The 19,653-nt window shown below is 42.6% G+C and overlaps 1 protein-coding gene across 20 annotated transcripts in view; it reads right to left on the bottom strand.

Moving 5' to 3' along the window:
- Positions 1-19,653, bottom strand: part of cacna1c (calcium channel, voltage-dependent, L type, alpha 1C subunit) — a 367,076-nt gene that overhangs the window by 34,571 nt on the left and 312,852 nt on the right. For 13 of the 20 annotated variants that reach the window (XM_037537538.1, XM_037537555.1, XM_037537534.1 and 10 more), the window contains exons 22-30: positions 19,228-19,334; positions 17,206-17,293; positions 16,947-17,054; positions 14,709-14,761; positions 14,416-14,562; positions 13,214-13,415; positions 12,330-12,488; positions 11,473-11,583; positions 5,840-5,923 (exon numbers count right to left, since the gene is read on the bottom strand). In XM_037537538.1, the coding sequence (XP_037393435.1) occupies positions 5,840-5,923; positions 11,473-11,583; positions 12,330-12,488; positions 13,214-13,415; positions 14,416-14,562; positions 14,709-14,761; positions 16,947-17,054; positions 17,206-17,293; positions 19,228-19,334 (1,059 nt within the window). Of the gene's footprint in view, positions 1-5,101; positions 5,186-5,839; positions 5,924-11,472; positions 11,584-12,329; positions 12,489-13,213; positions 13,416-14,415; positions 14,563-14,708; positions 14,762-16,946; positions 17,055-17,205; positions 17,294-19,227; positions 19,335-19,653 lie in introns of all 20 variants that reach the window. The other 7 variants (XM_037537542.1, XM_037537573.1, XM_037537559.1 and 4 more) reach the window with 2 other exon arrangements.

The following is a 19,653-nucleotide window of genomic DNA, read 5'->3' as shown; positions in this document are numbered from 1 at the left end:
TGTGTTGAGTCAGAATCAGGAGACTGTCATGCATAGTGATGCAGGCAATTGCCCATAGTCATGTGATCTCCTGAAGCATAGTGGGAAATGGAGTCCGATTCCGTCTGAGGCGTGAACTATTGTTTTTATATGATTAAACTATTATTATTAATGAAAGAACAGAGGAAATGCTACACAGTTCACCGTCTAGAATCCAATCATGGCAGATTGTGGTTGTGAAAATACATCATTATTTCCAATTATTATAAATGAGACACTGGAAAATTCAACTGTGGAGCACCGGTAACCCGACAAGTCTGCACGTAGTCGTCAGGAAGTCTGTTCACCATTTTATGCAAAAAATAATGAAGAAATTCAGCAACCAGAAGCACTGAATAAAGAAAACTAGGTGATTCAGCATATCTGCCTTTCCGAGACGCATTCCAGATGTTTTCTGAATAAGTTACTCTCTTTATGTATTTTAATGGAATGAGTTACTGAACACATTCAGGACAGTGTGTTCAGTTTCCAGCCATCACTGCTTTCTCAAAGTATACGGCCCAATCCTGCCAGCACGGGAGACGCCTCATAGCCTATCTGTCTGTCCTCCAGCTGAGGGCGCTGCAGCGCTTGGCCCCTGTTAAAGAGAGCTGCCATCTACTGGCCAAGCCTGGGTCTGCAACTATATGTCCAAAAGTTTCCAGACACCCCTTCTAATGCAGAAATTCAGCTAAGGTGCACGTGCTGGTGTGACACAGGCGTTCGACAAACGGCTCATATAAGGAATAGAATGGGAAGCTCTAGAAAATCACCAGGCTGCTAGAGCGCTCTCCAGCCCTGGCCTAAGGTCACCATGCACAATCATTCCCTGAAATGATGCAGCTCCATCTACCTTTGGCTAAATTTGAAACCCAAACCTGACCTGAACCCACTCGCCCGCATTAACATTAACAGGAATGGACTGTCCCAGATAGAGCTTTACAGAACATCAACAGAGAATGTTGTGCTGTATCTGTAACACAGGATTTGTGTAAAATTGTAAAACATCATTTATTATCCATGTAATTTTTTTTAGTCGAACTGATTGTCATCAATAAACAGCATCTATATAGTTACTGATACCTTCACTACTCTGGTAGAAATACTTAACATTTCTAGTTAGCTTAACAAACAGGAGGGAAAATATAATGTAATTTTGATATTTCAGATCAATACACATCCACAGGCAGTTTACAGGTTAAATTCCCCATAATAAAACTTGGTAAGATGGTAATTTGGATAAGAAAATGATTAAAAAAGTAGCTCTGAACTTTCACTGACCCAAAACATCATCATACATGATTTAATTCAGGGCATGTCCACCCATAACTTAGAGAGCTATTCTGAACTGAACTCGGCTTTAGAACATAACTTTATGAGGAAGAGTCTGAGAGACAAATATAATACTGTACTATAAACATAATACAATACTATAAATATAATACTATATGAATATAATAAAAACCAGCCTGAGCCTAATGTTGCTTGGGAGAACCGGCCCAAACCTTATGTTATGTTGGGCCCTTTCAGGCTCAGGTCTGGTAGCAGAGCTCTAGTTGTGAGTGATGTGTTTGATCCATCCAACATCCCACATCCAACCTCACCTCACTAACACTGCTGGAAGTGCAAGCAAATCCATACAGCTACATCTTAAATGTAGTTAATGAATATTCCTCATTATGAGGCGCCTCACATTTCTCTTATTTCTAGACATTTTTATGTACTTCATGTAATCTTGTCTTAAGAAAATGTTTTATTCCATTGACACATAATTTTACTGGTTTTAAGCAACATTTCTCAAAATATGCAAAATTACTTTCATTATTTCACAGCAGAAGTAAAATGACCTGTCAATGCAATAAGACACCTTCACTGGATAAAATGACTCAAAGCAAGTAAAAATGCACAGAAACAGGAAGATAATCTTACAATATTCTTACTACAGTCTCAGAATAACCCTAACCCTAACCCTATTGACTACATTCAAGATGATTTTACTCATGAAGATCATTTTTCCATTGAACATCTTGTGTAAAGCCATCCCAGAAGAGTCGAGGCGGTTACTGCATTTCAGAAGAAGCCCGTCAACATCAGGTGTCTACAAACCTTTGCACATATAGCACAAACGTAATACTGCACCAGTCATCATCTGTGCTTTGGTCACACCGTGGCAGATCAGTGTGAAGATCACTGTGAACCCTAAAGAGCGCTGCTCTGTGTGTGGAGTGGTAAGAATGGGAGCCTACTCAGTACACGTGTGTGCGGGCGTGTCCATCTGTGGTGGGGTAATGGGTGCATGTCCGGTGTCCACATGGTATGGGCTGAAAGATACATTGTCCTCTTTACTCAAATCCTCTGCAGATCCGCAGCACACAGCATGGTCTCATTCATCATTTAACGATCGCATCGTTTGGAACTTTCCCACAGTAAATATGAGGATGATTACATGGCGTTTTTGCGGATAACTGCAAAGGATCTGGCAACCCTGTCCATGCACACGCACAACACTGCTTGGTCGGTCACGGAAAACTCCAAATGTGCAATTGCGAGAATGCCAGAGAAGCACGATCTACTCGCAGGCATTTTCATTGTAGAGCATTTGACGAGGTTCTCTCATGTTGCACAGTATCAGAGACCGGCTAACCCTGCTCCCTGACGCTCAGGCAGAAGAGATCTCCACCCCTTCTCAGTTACGTTCGGTGATTTTCCACCGTGGGTGGAAGAAAAAAAACTTTTGGTCCATGGACTTGTAGCTGGTTTACGGACTACCACTCAATTTCTCCTCAATTAGCAGCAGTTCGGTCAGAGAGCAGGGCTGTCCGGCGTGAAAGTCAAGTCAACGAGAGCGCTAGATAAGGAACAGAGGAGAGACAGAGCAGAAGACACAGATAAGAGAGTAAAAGTGCAGAACTGACAGACAGGAGTAAAGGCATTCAGAGGGGAGGATGCAGTGTGGCATCGCCAACAAGACAAGAGCTGGCAAACATGACCTTCTCACCTTCCGAGTCTAAGTCAATCCAGACACAAACAACAGGCCTCTAAGGAGGCGCTGCAGACTAATGGCTTAAGGCGGGGGCAGCGTCAGATTTTCAGAAAGGAACAATCTAATGAAGGAGAGCCGAATGCTTGAGCTGATTGGATCGTCGAGTACGAGTCTTCGAGAGTATTGTACTTCACCGATAATTACTGGCACTGCTTAATCGAGCTTCGTGGAAAAGTGCAAAGGGTTTTTTTTTTAAAAAGAAAAGAAAATGGCAATCCAAACACAATGCTGAGATCAAGGCCATGCCTTCTGATTAGAGTGAAATGAAAACAAAAATGGAGATAAGAAGGGAGAAACCTCAAACCAAGGTTAGGTCAGTGCAGAGAGGGCCTCTGTATAGCAGAACAGGGGGTATATCTCTGACCGTCCACGCGTATCACTACCACTCGTCTGTCTGTCTGTCTGTGTGTCTGTCTGTCTCAATGTGAATCCAAGTGAAATCACACACTGGAAACATATTAATGTCAGCAGAGTTTTGAGTCACATGGAGTTTGTATGTTACAGTGTTTGAAGGGTGTGTGTGTCTCTTTTACGTGTTTTCTTGGTGAAAACAAGTTAACGCATCCTCTGCACGGAACACACGTAGATATGGTGTCTTTCTACACAGTATAGTTATTTGCTGAGTTTAGCGTATTGGAAAAGTATATTACACAAAATATAAAGGGTGCCATAACTTTTGCACAAGCCACATGCTTTAGTCTTTTCCCCAACATGTCAAATTCAGCAAACATACAGCAACCGTGCATTAGAACGTGCAGAAGTGTGTTCTCTGTAGGAGATGCGTTCACTTAGTTACTCTTAGAAGATCAATAAATATAGTTACTGCAAATCGACCAGGGGCGCCAAAACTTCTGCATAAATAAATTTTGTAACATTATGAGAAGTTTCAAAAACCGAGTGACCGAGTCTATAAAGCTATAAACACACTCGTAACTTGGCTATACATATTTGTAGAAACGCCATGTTTGTGTTACATATTGTTGACACAACGCATCATAAATGGAGTCGGTAAGATGTTCTGCGGTCAGTTCCAGTCTGCGCACGCTGTGACCGCCATGGCGGAAATAAACTAACTAGATCATTAATAGCAATAGTGTCTGCTGTATTTAAGTCCTGTGTTTTCCCTTGTTAGGTTGCAGGTCTTTGTTTGTATTGTTTAGATTGTTTGTTGTTTTCCGGCTTCTGTTGTGTTTATCCGATGTTCCTTTGTTGTCATGTCTGTCCGTCCTGTTCTCCGTGTTGGCTCTATGACCCTGGACTGTTTCGACCCTGACTGCGGATTTGCCCTTAATAAATTTAGCTTCTTTCAGCATATGCGTCCCCCTCATCACCCCCCAACATTACAAATACTCTATGCTCCCAATAAATATCATAGTGCACTATGCGAACTGGGACTTTGGAGAGAGTTATGAACTCTTCCTGTTATGCGCAATGTAAACAATCCATAATCAATAATCACAGCTACAAGTCTGTTTAGAAACATTCAGTCACGTTTACAGCATCTCAGCAATGCATCATAACGTGCTATGGTCATAGACTTGGTTTCCATGGTTAGTAAGTTGTGCTTATTTTCTGAAATGCAAAAGTTTGTGCACCCCTGGCCAAATGACACATTTTAATACACAAAATATGTTGAATTACCGAAGATATTGGGAGACAATATGAAGCATAAAGTGTGGCCTGTGCAAAAGTTTTATATTAAATGTTTTATTGTGTTTCCCTTTTATGTGACTATGTTATAGTTTATAGACAAACCTGTAAAACCTCTAAAGAAAAACACTCACACTGCTTATTTATTCAGACATGTCAGAGTATTTCTCCCACAGCTCCTGCTATACAGCGCGGTGCATGCTCATGTGTGCAGGTGGGACTTAAACAGTGAACGGTTTAAAAAAGAAGAGGACAACAAAAGAAGAAAACAGGGAGCTTAAACTCTACTGCTCTTGGGGGAAAGAGAGAGCGCGAGAGAGAGAGAGAGAGAGAGAGAGAGAGAGAGAGGTGTTGTGTGCAGGCAGGCAGGCTGAGAGACAGACTACTTACGTTAACCTCTGTGATAGCTATGTCAACAACGCTACCCACTACTATGAGAGCGTCAAATGTGTTCCATGCATCGACAAAATAATGCTGCATTGGGTTGGGGGAGGAGGAGGAGGAGGAGGGGGAGGGGGGATGAAAAGAAATAAAAGAAGAAGGAAACAAAAACAAGAAAGAGGAGAAAAAAATAAGAAAGAAAACAGTTACATATGAACATCGACTTCTCCGAACACAGGGGGGCAAATCATAAAAAACCAAGGGACGTGGAGTGAACGAAAGAAAGGACAGTATCCGAGACATGGCGGAGGAGAGGACCTGCGGGCGCTCATGCTTTCTGATGAGAAAAAAAGAACATCAACAGTCAGACAGGCTGTCGAACTGCGCTGAGGAGAACACAGGGGTCTGCTTGGTTAGTTTAGGTGCAAGTGGTTAGTCACAGTTAGTCTCTCTTGCTCTCCTTCTCTCTCTCTCTCTCTCTCTCTCTCTCTCTAAATCTCGCTCTGTGTCCCCTACAGTGTGAAACACGGCAAACCTACTGGCTACCTCGAACAAAACACCACAGTGCTCATCTGGCCTCCAGGGGAGGTGGAACTCCAAGGGGAGAACAGCAGCAGGACATGGATGGAGGGAAAAGGGGAGGAATCAGAGAGGAGTGAGAGGAAGAGAATGGAGAGAGACAAACGTGGTAGAGAGAGAGAGAGAGAGAGAGAGAGAGAGAGAGAGAGGTGATGGCGGTGTACTTACGTTTATTTCACTCAGAATGACGTCTATAATGCTGCCAATTACGATGAGGAAGTCAAAAACATTCCAGGGGTCACTAAAGTAACCCTATACAGGACGAAGGGGTAGTTAGACAGGCAGCATCAACCATTAGCCATCAGCAAAAGTGCATACCTACCACTGTCCTCTAGCTCTCTGCGACTGAGCACCTGTCAGTCACACAACAGGAGCACGGACACGTCACAGCCTGAGAGCGGAGCACAAACTCACACGGCGGGAAAGGAAAACAGGGAACGCAGCCCTGATGTACTTAAAGGGAAACTGCATCATGGAAAACTGAATTTTCTGTAAAACCGCCAATGAATCCTGTGTTATTAGAGCTTTATAAATGCATTTATAAGGCATTTTATGGCAAACATAATATATTATCATCACAATGCTTATAGAATCGCTCTTAAAGGGGAACTCCACTGATTGGTTAAAATATTTCTATAATAAAATAGTTAAGAAGTAAACTGAGCGGTTTGGTGTGAAGCGTTGTGTTCTAGATAAACTGACTGAGTCAGAGCTGCTCTGGTGCTCTGGTGATAGGAACCAGACGTCCCTCTAAAAGCTCCTACAGAAAGTTCCTACATGAGCTGGTTCTGAATTCACTGCCTGATGACTGAGACGCTGTTTTATGAGAGTTTAGAGAACTTCAACTCCATTCATGGTGGAGGGAGACATGCAGGGCGCTGTGCAGCAAAATAGTCCCCAAAGAAAACTCATTATTCCAGATTTTCCACTGTTTTCCATCATCAACATTCCATATAAGCTCAGAAGACTCGTGTAGGTTCTCTGGTGGTTCTGGATGGTAAATAAAGTGTCTATATCTGTGTTGTAGTCATGGCGACGCCTGGTTCCCATCACCACCACTGTAAAGACGTCTGAGTCTGTAAGTTTATCAGAAAATTAACAATTTCACACAAACCTGCTCTGAATGAACTGTTTATATCTAAAACCACTGGAAAATTGATAGTAAGCAGTTACGATTGAATGCATAACACTCTATAAAACCAGAGTGTGTGATTTAATAAAGTCAGCTTCCATAACACACCATTATATCTGCTCAGTCAGCAGTTAGCTAAAAATAAACTGTACCCATAATTCATTATAAATGCATTTATGAGGTGTTATGTGCCATAAAAAGTTATGAATATTACAGAAATGCTCAAGCATTTTTTTTATCTCGAGGCTACACTAAAAACCTTGTTGTGGTGCACAACAACATTCATGTTTACCTCCTATTAAAATACGTTCTTGCTTTAGAAAGTGTTTATAAATTGTCTTAATGTGTGTGTAATTATAACTACTTATAAGCAATTATTTGGGCTTACTTGATTCATTTTCAAGCATATTTTTTTAGTTACTTTTGACAGAAAATGTGTTGAAATATTTTTGTGCTCACAGAAAACACATTTTGTAAAACGGCGTTTCAGGCCACTGTTAATAAAAATAAAAATAGTAGACTTTGAGAATAAAGTTATAATATTTTCTCAACTTTTTTCTCAACATTTTACAACTTTTTCCTTGAATTAATGCATTTTTTTTCTTGAAATAGTACGACTTTATTCTCAAAGTCTATTTTTATTATCTTTTATTACCATAAAATGCTGTCGTACATTTTGTTACTTTTAACACAAAAAGTGTTAAATCAGAAAACAATGACACAAAAAGTGTTAAAGCGGGAGGCACGAGTTGTTTTTAACACCACGTTTTAGAGTGTACATCTTTTAAAAGGTTCATCTGAATTATCTTCGCATTTTCTAGTTTGTGAAGCACCTTGAATGACCACAGCGTATGAAACTGCCATGCTTGCAAAACTATTTTTAAAACTTAATTTAGCAAAAAATGAAATATGTTAGGTTGTGCTCCGTTCTCGTCTATTTATAGCTGACAAAAACACAAAGAAACGTAATCCCTACACTCTCACATCTGTTATCTCAGACATGGAGTCTAAGTGATATCATCAATACTCTTCAGGTCCAGAGCCCCAATGTCCCAAGAAGACGACAGTAGTGCATCTGCTACTGTAAGAATTTTAGTATTTAAGCAATATTTTCACTGCAACATGCTGCCAAGTTACACCGTGTTAAATATAGCAGGCCTGAAAACGGGGTGTTGAACCTGAGAGTCAGGATAACAAGGCATAATATCTGTTAAACATGCCATAGAAAGAAAAAGTACTAAGTAATTTAGGGCGAAGGGAGCGGCACAGCTCTGTGACAGAGAGAGCGAGAGAGAGACAGCCTGGTGTTTACTACTGTAAAAACCCCTGACTATCGGAAAAAGACAGATTCAGTTGTTATCATGCCGTTTTAATCATTAAGCAAAGTGCATAACAACTGTCTCTGAAGTCTCTGTAAGAGAAAACCTAAGCAGAAGTAAACAGTAGTGGACGATAAGTCGCCTTGGCGTCCAGAAGAAACCTGGAATATCAGTTAAGCAGAACACTGTTGTGTAGTTCATGCACAGAGTAAACAGCCTGACTTCAGCAAACACTGCACACTTCTACACTGTAGAAAAACATTTTTGAAAGTTGAAAGTACGATTATTGCTGTGAGGCTGATCTATGAGAGAGTGTAAAGATATTCCTGGAGCCATGACTCTGGAGTTTCAGGCTATCAGGTCAAACTCTGGCCTAAATCTTGGCCCAGTTCAGTTTGTCTGGAAACAGTCTGAGACAGATGTACGTCTGTAAAATCACCAGTGCTGAATGAACCCTCCCGTCTTACTGTGGGTCAAACTGACCCTCTCTGTCTCTGTCAGAGAACACCAGGATTGGCAAATACACCACTGGCTCCCTGTGATCTTCACAGATGAAAGCAGGTTCACACTGAGCACATGTGACAGACGTGACAGAGTCTGGAGACGCTGTGGAGAGCGATCTGCTGCCTGCAACGTCCTTCAGCACGACCGGTTTGGCAGTGGGTCAGTAACGGTGTGGGGTGGCATTTCTTTGGAGGGCCGCACAGCCCTCCATGTGCTCGCCAGAGGGAGCCTGACTGCCATTAGGTACCGAGATGAGATCCTCAGACCCCTTGTGAGACCATATGCTGGTGCGGTTGGCCCTGGGTTCCTCCTAATGCAGGACAATGCTAGACCTCATGTGGCTGGAGTGTGTCAGCAGTTCCTGCAAGATGAAGGCATTGAAGCTGTGGACCGGCCCGCCCGTTCCCCAGACCTGAATCCGATTGAGCACATCTGGGGCATCATGTCTCGCTCCATCCACCAACGCCACGTCGCACCACAGACTGTCCAGGAGTTGGCGGATGCTTTAGTCCAGGTCTGGGAGGAGATCTCTCAGGAAACCATCCGCCACCTCATCAGGAGCTGCCCAGGCGTTGTAGGGAGGTCATACAGGCACGTGGAGGCTACACACAACACTGAGTGTGACTCCAAATCCAGGCCTCCATTGGTTAATAAATTTGATTTCCATTGATGATTTTTGTGATTTTGTTGTCAGCACATTCAACTTTGTACAGAACAAAGTCTTCAATGAGAATATTTCATTCATTCAGATCTAGGATGTGTTATTGGAGTGTTCCCTTTATTTTTTTGAGCAGTGTATATATAATATCCGGGAACATTATTGCTGTTCCTCACAGTTGAACATAAAGAGGGTGCAGGTTTGGAAACGGTGACGGGATTTGGGTCTAAATCGGGAAACAGGGCTGGACGATAAACGGTGTTTTTATTGCTATCATGATGTGAGTTTTGGTGAGAAACACATCAATAAGGGCTGTGATGACAGAACGGCTTAAATCAGCTCAACTGTCCAGCTAATTAGACTGGAGAGCACACGGAGTCGGAAGCCCAATAAGACTTTCCTTGCACGGAATTTGAAACTTGGATCATGTTCCTCAAAACGTTCCCAAACAACACATACAGAATGGCGGGTCATTATCCTGCTGAAAGAGACCGCTGCCATAGGGGAATACCATCGTCATGAAGGGGTGCACCTGGGCCACAATAATGCTTAGGTGGGCACGTGTCAAACCGACGTCCAGAGCAGAACATCGCCCAGAGTATCACACCTTCTCCACCTGTATTTTTCCTGCAGTGCATCTTTGTCCATCACGTCCCCATGTAGACGCCACGTACCCGTCCATCCAAGTCATGTGAAAGAAAACCGGACTCATCCAGGTGAGCTTCTTCCATAACTCCACAGTCCAGTTCCCACTGGAGGCTCGTTCAGCACTGAGCAGGGGTCATTGTGGGCACTCGGGCTGCATCTGATATGCAGCAGGGTCAGTGTGCCGTGCGTGTCAGAGCAGCTCTTCTGTCAGTTCGGACACAGCCTGACCACATCAGCTCTAAGGTAAAGTTAACTTTATATGGGTTACTGTATTTGCTAAAAATAATTTTAATATAAAGTGCAAATAAATTACATTGCAGGTTACATCATAACATTAAAGGGCTTATATCCTCTATTATTCCTGCATTTTATTTACCTTTGCGGTCCACTTATAATATCCATAATAACCCTAATTCATTGTTCAGCCTCTCTTTAGCCCTGAGAGTTTAAAAGTCTTGGTGTTACTGTGTCTTTAAGGCTGATGTATGTAAATGAGCTACATTCTGATTGTTTCCCCTAAAACTCCTCCATTGAGTGACTGAACCATTTGCCTGCTTTGATTAACGTAAACATGGTTTACAGAATTCTAAAGAGAACATCATATAAAGTCATGATAATAACAGTAATAATAACAGTAATAATAATAATAACAATAATAATAATAATAATAATAAGAAGAAGAAGAATGTTTTTAGAGTTCCTGGTATTTCCATCTGAATTTTCGTGACCAAATCGTGAGGCAAATAATTCAGTAACTGCGTGAAATAAATGTAAATTTATAAGTAATTTATTATTTATTTATTTTGTGTTATTTTGTGATGTTTCCAGAGCAGATCACTGAAGAGACGCCGTCTGTTTATAGTTTAGAGCCCAGATTTGGGGAAAAACGGGTCGACTTTCAGTAGAAAAACAAACTGAGTTCAGCTTCTTTTATTATAAGGGTTTAAAATGACGTCACCGTCTATTAGACTGGAGAGAAGAGCTACAGCCTCACACGACGCCCAGCTTCTGAATGGAGCTCATGGAGTATGAACGTTATGAAGAACATGACCGAGTGCATTTGGGACCACCGGTCGTCCCGAGGAGTTTAAGAGGATAAGTCTGTTAGCACTGCGCTCCTGATTCAAACAGGCAGCCTGAACTCAGCGTTTGATGGACAGAGCAACAGTAACCGAGGGAGGAGGAACTATTAATTATATATAAATAAATGGAAAATAAAATTCTGTCTCAGTCAGGTTCCTGTGAGTTAATCAGCTGAAACTCCAGAGAACGTCCTCTAAAGACAGTAAACACTGGACGTCTGATTCTACTGAGAGCTCAGTCCAGAGTGACCAATGAGGAAATGACCATTAAGAGTGAAATTAGACAGTGTTGGAGAAACAACACCTTTCATAACTGAACTGCTAGACATTTATCATCACTGGTGATCACCTTCCACACTCAAACCACTCCCCGCAGGTCATTCTGGACATTTTACAGTGTTATATGTAAAGATGCTCGGCCCTGTGACAGAGCTGGAGAAGGAGGGAGCAGACCGTACCCTGGGCTTGAAGGCAATGAGCTTGAGGATCATCTCCACAGTGAAAAGACCGGTGAAAAGCATGTTGAGGATGTTCATGGCGATGTTGAAGGACGCAGACTGACCGTGGTGCTGCAGAAAGACAAAACACATAACACTCTCTCCTCTCAAACTGGGAAAACACTATACTCACAAACGTAAAGCCATCAGTGTGTGATCATAAACCAGCTCTGTGAAATGTCCCTGTTAACCCATCCTCACCAATCTGTCTAATTAATCCTTCACTGCCTGAACTGACACACACACGGCAACAAATGTCTCATAAAAATACAAGAAAAGAAAAGAAAAGTACTTTGTTGCCGCGGCGACAGCATGCATCAGTGGAACTGCGAATACACTGAATACGCTGCTTTCAGACGTAGCTACGTTTATTATCTGATCAAGAATGAAACATGTGCATAACAGCCTGTATCAAAACAGAAAACAGAAAGGAATATGAAAATAATTTTACTGATAAAAAATCTGTGCGTCCAATGGAAGTGTGTTCATATTTAGGTTGCAGTTCTATTGTTACATGCTTAAAAATATTTGTATAAAACCCATAAAATCCTCTTTGTTTTATTTATGACCTCCCACAGATTTTATTTTATCATATATTTTGTATAATATATCTATAAAATAATTTTTTGTATAAAATATCTACAATTTGAGTTTAGAGTGGAGAGAAAGGACTTTTATATTGCACTCAGGCAAAAACAGATGAATGAGTATCTGTTGCCGTATGGCAACGCCACGCAGTGAAGGGTTAATCTGTCTCTAATTAATCTGGCTACCAAATAATCATTAGATTATTCAAACACAGAAGCACAGACACTGACCTGCATCGCCAAGCAGATGGTGTTGAGCAGGATTAGCGTGAACATCAGGTACTCAAAGTAGGTGGAGTTGACCACGTACCAGACCTTATACTGATACGGGTTTTTAGGAATGTACCTGCGCAGCGGCCGCGCCTTCAGGGCGTACTCTACACACTGCCGCTGTACCACGTACACAGACGGACAGACAGACAAGTAAACACAATCAATCAGTTCTCGGTCATGAAATATGGACCACAGTGGGTAGACAAGCAAAGTTCTCGCCAGCCAGAAACTCTACGGTTAACAGGGGACTCCACTGATTTTTCAACATTTCTGCATATTTAAAGCGTCAATACATAAACAGAGCGGTTCAGAGCGGTTTGGTGTGAAACGCTCTGTTCTAGATAAACTGACCGAGTCAGAACCGTTCACAGTGGTGGTGATAGGAACCAGACGTCCCTCTAAAAGCTCCTACAGAAAGTTCCTACATGAACTGGTTCTGAATTCACTGCCTGATGACGCTGTTTTATGAGAGTTTAGAGAACTTCAACTCCATTCATGGTGGAGGGAGACATGCAGGGCGCTGTGCGGCAAAATAGTCCCCAAAGAAAACTCATTATTCCAGATTTTCCAGTTTTCCATCATCAACATTCCATATAAGCTCAGAAGACTCGTGTAGGTTCTCTGGTGGTTCTGGATGGTAAATAAAGTGTCTATATCTGTGTTGTAGTCATGGCGACGCCTGGTTCCCATCACCACCACTGTAAAGATGTCTGGACCCTTTCAGTCTCTCTGTTTACATCTTAATGATTGAAATTTTGAAAAATCAGTGGAATTCCCCTACAACAGGATTCTGGGTAGGCATAGTATCAGCCTGCTGATTGTAAACCACAGGCCGCCTCTACCTGGTTCTTGTCCAGTTCGCAGTTCTTGTACTCCTGCTCTCCCTGCTCCTGGAAGGTGACAATGACGAAACCTACGAAGATGTTCATCATGAAGAAGGCAATGATGATGATGTAGATGATGAAGAAGATGGAGATGACTACACGGTAGTTGTAGATGGGGCCAACATCTTCAGCGTGGGAGTCGATGGCTCGGTACAGCAGCCTGCAGGGCAGAGAGGGAGTAAATGTGACGGTGCTCAGAATGAAGAGGTTTAAATGGGAGGAACGCGCTAGTTTTACTGTTCTGCCCGTAATGTTGGAGTAAAATGGTCTCAGGTGTAGTTAATACATCTAACAGTTCATTATGAGAAAGTAAGAATATTAGTAGATTCTTTGACTTATTTCTAGACATATCTAGACAGTGACTCAGATCGGTCATTAATGTGATGAACTGGCCTGAACTGACCCTCATGAGCCCCTCCTACTCAGTGACGTCACGTGACTGAATCACTGCATCATCGGCACAAACTTAACGAGCAGAACGAGCTTCGCTGAGAAGATCATCAACTCTGATCAGCTCTCAGCTTCATTATTAGAGCCAAACGGAGGAGGAAAAGGTGAGACGAGCTGCTTTTCCACCGTTTACAGGCTTTAACAGCTGTTCGGTGCTGTTGCCATGGTAACGCTGAATGACGGCGTGAAGGAAAACACGTCCACTCAAGCCTGAAAACATCAGATCTGAGTCACATCAGGGTCACACAATGGTTTCACTCCATCAGCTTCAAGCCAGTGGTATTCAGCTCATTTACCAACACTTATTTTGGCGGTTCTTAGCGAATTTCAGGCAAATTAATGCCTCAGACGTTTTGGATTATGGGGAATCTGCACTGGGCTATTATTTTAAACTTTGATTTGAACACATATAGAGATACTCTGTGCCGGTGTGAGTGGATCAGACACAGCAGTGCTGCTGGAGTTTTTAAACACTGTGTCCACTCACTGAATGAGGAGACCGTCCACTGGTTGAAATACGAATGTGATGCTCAACTTTCCTGTAACGACTCTGTTTACATGGCACAACAGCCCTGTCCTGCTGCTCACGGCTCCACTGGCCTGACACTGCTGGAGTGAAACGCTGGGATGTGAATCTACAGCTCTGCAGGCAGACCTTCCTCCTTTACCCAGTTTCTCTGCGTACTGGACAAAGCGATAACAGCACATACCCTGGCCATCCCTCAAAAGTGGACACAGCAAACAAGGCCATCATTCCTTGCAGGACATCATCAAAGTTGAAGTCACTGTTCTCCCACATACGCTGAGCTCTCTCCGGCTTCCCAACATTTCCATCCTTATACAGAATATAAGTCCCCCTGTAAACACAGACAGAACAGACAGGACCGATGCTCACTGCACAGCATCAGCGCTCAGGAAGGTTTGGAGCTTAAGGTGAAGTGACCCTCTGAATGATTCATGATCTGCTGTGCCCGTCATGTTGTGTTTAACTCCAGATGCTTACCTGCACTCTGCCTGCGTCTGCTTGGAAGAGTCTGTGCAGTAGTAGAACTTGCCCTGAAACACACCACAGTACAGTCAGACCACCAGGGGTCTGTATAAAGATGCTTTTCATGAGATCTTTTCCATTCCCCATGACTTGGTTTCGGAATCTCCGGAGACATTATCACAATACTTTATTGTGCAACTCTTTTGGCAACACTTTATTTGCAGGCTAACTGCAGAAAGACCTTATAACACATGAGTACATATTGAATTATAAAGCAATAGTTGTGTATTAATGAACAGCTTATGTCATTAATCACAGGATGACAGGATGTTTTATGAATGTAGTCAGCCTAGCATTTTTGTTGTTAAGGGTGAAGGACATTTATTTCTTTCTGTAACACATTAAAACTGGACTGTTATGCTTATGTGTGCAAATGATATGGTATTTTTATCTAGGCCTCTCCGTAATTTGGAATACGAATATCATTTTAGACGGATAGGGTTATAACAGTGTTATAAATGAAACAAACTGTGCATCCCTTCAGTTTATGGTCCCTTATGTCAGTACAATGTTATTTACTTCATAACATGATTTATTGCGATTAATAATCTGTTCATAAATACCCAAGTATTGCTTTATGAATACATTATTCAATGCTTATTCATATGTAATGAAGTCCGAATGTAAATAGCCTTCAAATGAAGTGTTACTGTGATCACAGGCCACTTTATTAGGTACGCCTTGCTAGTAACTAGAATTAAGTCTTAATTCTTCATGTCAGACTTTCAACAAGGTGTTGGAAACGTTCCTCAGAGATTCTGGTTGGTTATTTGAGTTCCTGCTGCCTTTCTATCATCTGGAACCAGTCTGCCCATTCTCCTCTGACCTCTCACATCAACAAGGCATTTTCGTCCACACAACTGACCGCTCACTGGATATTTCCTCTTTTTCGGACCGTTCTCTGTAAACCCTAGAGATGGTTGAGCGTGAAAATCCCAGCAGATCAGCAGTTTCTGAAATACTCAGACCAGCCCGTCTGGCACCAACAACCACGCCACGTTCAAAGCCCCTTAAATCCCCTTTCTTCCCCGTTCTGATGCTCGGTCTGCACTTCAGCAGGTCGTCTTGACCACCTCTACAGGCCTAAATGCAGTGAGCTGCGGCCGTGTGATTGGCTGATCAGCTATTTGTGTTAACAAGCACAGGTGTGTGCTAAAGGTGTGCCTAATAAAGTGTCCTGTGAGTGTATATACAAAACCCTTATTTAGTGGTTCCTTTAAACTGGGAGGGGTCTGTCCCAAACTGTCCACCAAAACTTATACCTGTGAAAATGATACTTAGATTTTTTTTGCATTTTTTTCAATGTTTATTTAAAAAAACGAAAGATTTGTTTTCTTTTGAAGTTTAAAGATTTAGATTTATGAGTCTAACTTTAAATAATGAACTTTCGTGTCACTACAGAAACACAGAGTTTTAGTTTGTGGGCGGAGCCTTATTTTACGCCCCTGCATTTCAGAGCAGGAAGTGAGGCTCAATGTCAGAATATCAAAACAATGGGCCGTTATTATCTGTACCAGCAGTCGGCGACATGCAGCTCCTCCACTGTCCTGTCGTGGCTCCACAGCTGAATCAGATCAGCAGGTAATAATAAAATAATCCTCCTCTACAGTAAAATAAAGCTCTGCTGATCCTTCAACACAGTTTAACAGTAAATGGTCTTAAACGCTGGAGTTAATGTAGAACTGCTGATTCACCCTTTAACCCTGAAGATCAGCGCAGACGGCTGGTCACCATAGCAACACAGACGACATCCTCACCCAGCTAGTAGCTACGAAACGGCAAAGAGAGAGATTTAAGACGGACATCGATAATCTGGAGACGAATGGACTGATTAGTGTTTATAATCAGTCCAGCTGGTTTCAGGCGAGGCTGAAGTTTCTCATTCGCCAGCTTGTCGTTCGAGTTTTCCAGTTTAAACTGTGCAGGAGTTACATTCTGGCACCTCAGGCGAAATTAAACAAGAAGCTGGCAAATGAGAAGGAAAGAGATCGTAAAGAGCCTGGCAGACAATCGGACACTTAGAGACATTTTACAGGAAACTTTTCTACTTAACATTTAGGATGCCGTCCCCGATCCTCACCCATCTATATCATTATTTTACCCTAAATACTGTGATACTGCCGAACCCTACTACGCCTAAAGCGCATTAAGCTGTTTGCAGACTGACCGGTGGGCATGTATGTGTGTCCTCACCTTAAAGAGCTGCACTCCAATACAAGCAAACATGAACTGCAGCAGCGTGGTGACGATGACGATGTTCCCGATCGTGCGGATGGCCACGAACACACACTGGACTACATGCTGCAGATTCACAGAAACACAGCTCAGAGTTTCGCTGAGGACAAATGAGTCACACGCATGAACACAGGCAAGGCTGTCTGAGCAGTCCTGCAATCAGCGGTCACTGCGCAACAGCACAACAGTGCAGGATGGACATCCTGCTCGGACTCACTTTGAGGCCCTTGGCTCTGTTGATGGCCCTCAGGGGTCTGAGGACTCTGAGAACTCGCAAAATCTTCACTACATTAATGGCACTCGACCTGAGGGCAGAGAACAGAGTGGAGCAGAACTCAGTCGAACAGGGTTTGGCCAGTAACAACACAGGAGAACTTACACAAGCTGCTGCGGACGCTTCACGGCTCAGTGGGCAGATGATCAGACCGCTCTTTTAAAAGGCCTAAAAGTAGCGTTTAAAACACACTGCATGAAGTGGCAAATCAGCAAGCGAAATGATTTTAAATCCAGCCAGAATTCCTGATATTTCCTCATATTTCTCATTTCGGGATTGTTGGATGCCTTTACAAGATCATTTAACACGTTAACATGTAACACGTAAACACCGGTGTTTCTTTATTGCTCAGATACACGCGCCGTGTTTCTCTCATATTTGCCACTATTTGAGCCAAAAATAGCCACTTTTCATCAAAACAGACACTTAACGGTGATGGTATCACAATCAAAGCAATAATATTAAACATTACTTGATATCTGCTTCTTTATGATGGGTTTGTCCCTTTGAATTTAACCAATCAAGCTGCTGTTGTGCATAATAAATAAATGAATAAACTCCAAATTAAAAAAACTTCAAATAAAATCCTAATAAAATTCTGTCTGTGGCAAAATCAAACTATTTTAGCTCGGCTGCCGTTTCTATCAGCTGCTCCTGCTGCGGGAGCCACATGCTGAAATGGTTATTCCTGTGGAGAAATGCCCTGCAAAAAAACGATCATTTAGCCAGTGACTGCATATTAAACGTAGTGAATATGGTCATTTTTCTCATTATGAGTCTGTTGTAGGAATATTATAGATTATATTCCACCTGTTAGAATATTTTATTCCACTGTCAGATCATTTCCCTTTTTTGAAAAATGCTAAATTATCTTCATTATTTCTCAGAATAAGTGAAATGATCTGAAAACACTTTCACTAGATAGTTATTTAAAACAAGGAAAACAGGTGGAATACACTCACCGGCCACTTTATTAGGTACCCCTTGCTAGTAAAAGGCTGGACCCCCTTTTGCCTTCAGAACTGTCTTAATTCTTCATGGCAGACTTTCAACAAGGTGTTGGAAACGTTCCTCAGAGATTCTGGTTGGTTATTTGAGTTCCTGTTGCCTTTCTATCATCTGGAACCAGTCTGCCCATTCTCCTCTGACCTCTCACATCAACAAGGCGTTTTCATCCACACAACTGACCGCTCACTGGATCTTTCCTCTTTTTCGGACCGTTCTCTGTGAACCCTAGAGATGGTTGAGCGTGAAAATCCCAGCAGATCAGCAGTTTCTGAAATACTCAGACCAGCCCGTCTGGCACCAACAACCACGCCACGTTCAAAGCCCCTTAAATCCCCTTTCTTCCCCGTTCTGATGCTCGGTCTGCACTTCAGCAGGTCGTCTTGACCACCTCGACAGGCCTAAATGCACTGAGCTGCAGCCGTGTGATTGGCTGATCAGCTATTTGTGTTAACAAGCAATTGTACCTAATAAAGTGGCCGGTGAGTCTATAATCTATAATAACCCTAATCCAGACTCATAATGAGACATATTACCATATTCCCTACGTTTAATATGCGTCCACGGGCTAAATGATCACTTTTTGCAGTGTGGCTCTTCAGAGTGTCATATATGGCTCAACACAGCACCAAAAGGGTTCTGCTATTTTTATGATGTTGGATATTAACAACTGCAGAACCCTTTTTGGTGTTATGTAGATCCCACAACTCATTCTCAATCAATCTGAAGAACCATTTCACCATACACATTCTATACAGAGTTCATGGTTCAACCATTCCCTTTACTGAAGAACCCTTGGAGAACCATGTTCTTCAGTGTAGAGTGTAGGTGTGACTGCGCCCTTAAGCCCACAGCTCTGTTCATTCATCCGCAGTACAGTCACGTCACCCACTGAGCATCATAAGCTGCTCAGCCGTTCGGCTGGGCTTGGACCAAAATCCAGATTTGGCCTGTACTCACTGAATCCCTGAGGAGATGAGAGAGACACTGACCACCACCAGGTCCAGAATGTTAAAGTAGTTACGACAGAAGGAACCCCTATGGAGGAACGCGCCGTACGCTGTCATCTGCACAGAAAAGACACGATACATTACGTTACACTGCACTGCAACACATGATGTCAGCAAATGAAGTCATTCGGTTACACTTTACTGTACGGTGCTGTTCATAAGGCTACATGACATTTACATAAGCTTGTCAGAACAACTGACATAGCCCTACATAAATGTTTATAAACGTTCATGCCAATAGGTCATAGGACATAATCTGTCATATTGAGGGCAGTCATGGGCTGGAGGTCAGGGAACTGGCCCTGTGACCGGAAGGTTGCTGGTTCGATCCCCTCGGCCGACAGTCCATGACTGAGGTGTCCTTGAGCAAGACACC

Source organism: Pygocentrus nattereri, chromosome 1 (genome assembly GCF_015220715.1).
Source record: "Pygocentrus nattereri isolate fPygNat1 chromosome 1, fPygNat1.pri, whole genome shotgun sequence".
NCBI classification, from domain to species: Eukaryota; Metazoa; Chordata; class Actinopteri; order Characiformes; family Serrasalmidae; genus Pygocentrus; species Pygocentrus nattereri.
Note: the sequence above shows the minus strand (reverse complement) of the source record. Positions and strands in the feature narration are given on the sequence as shown.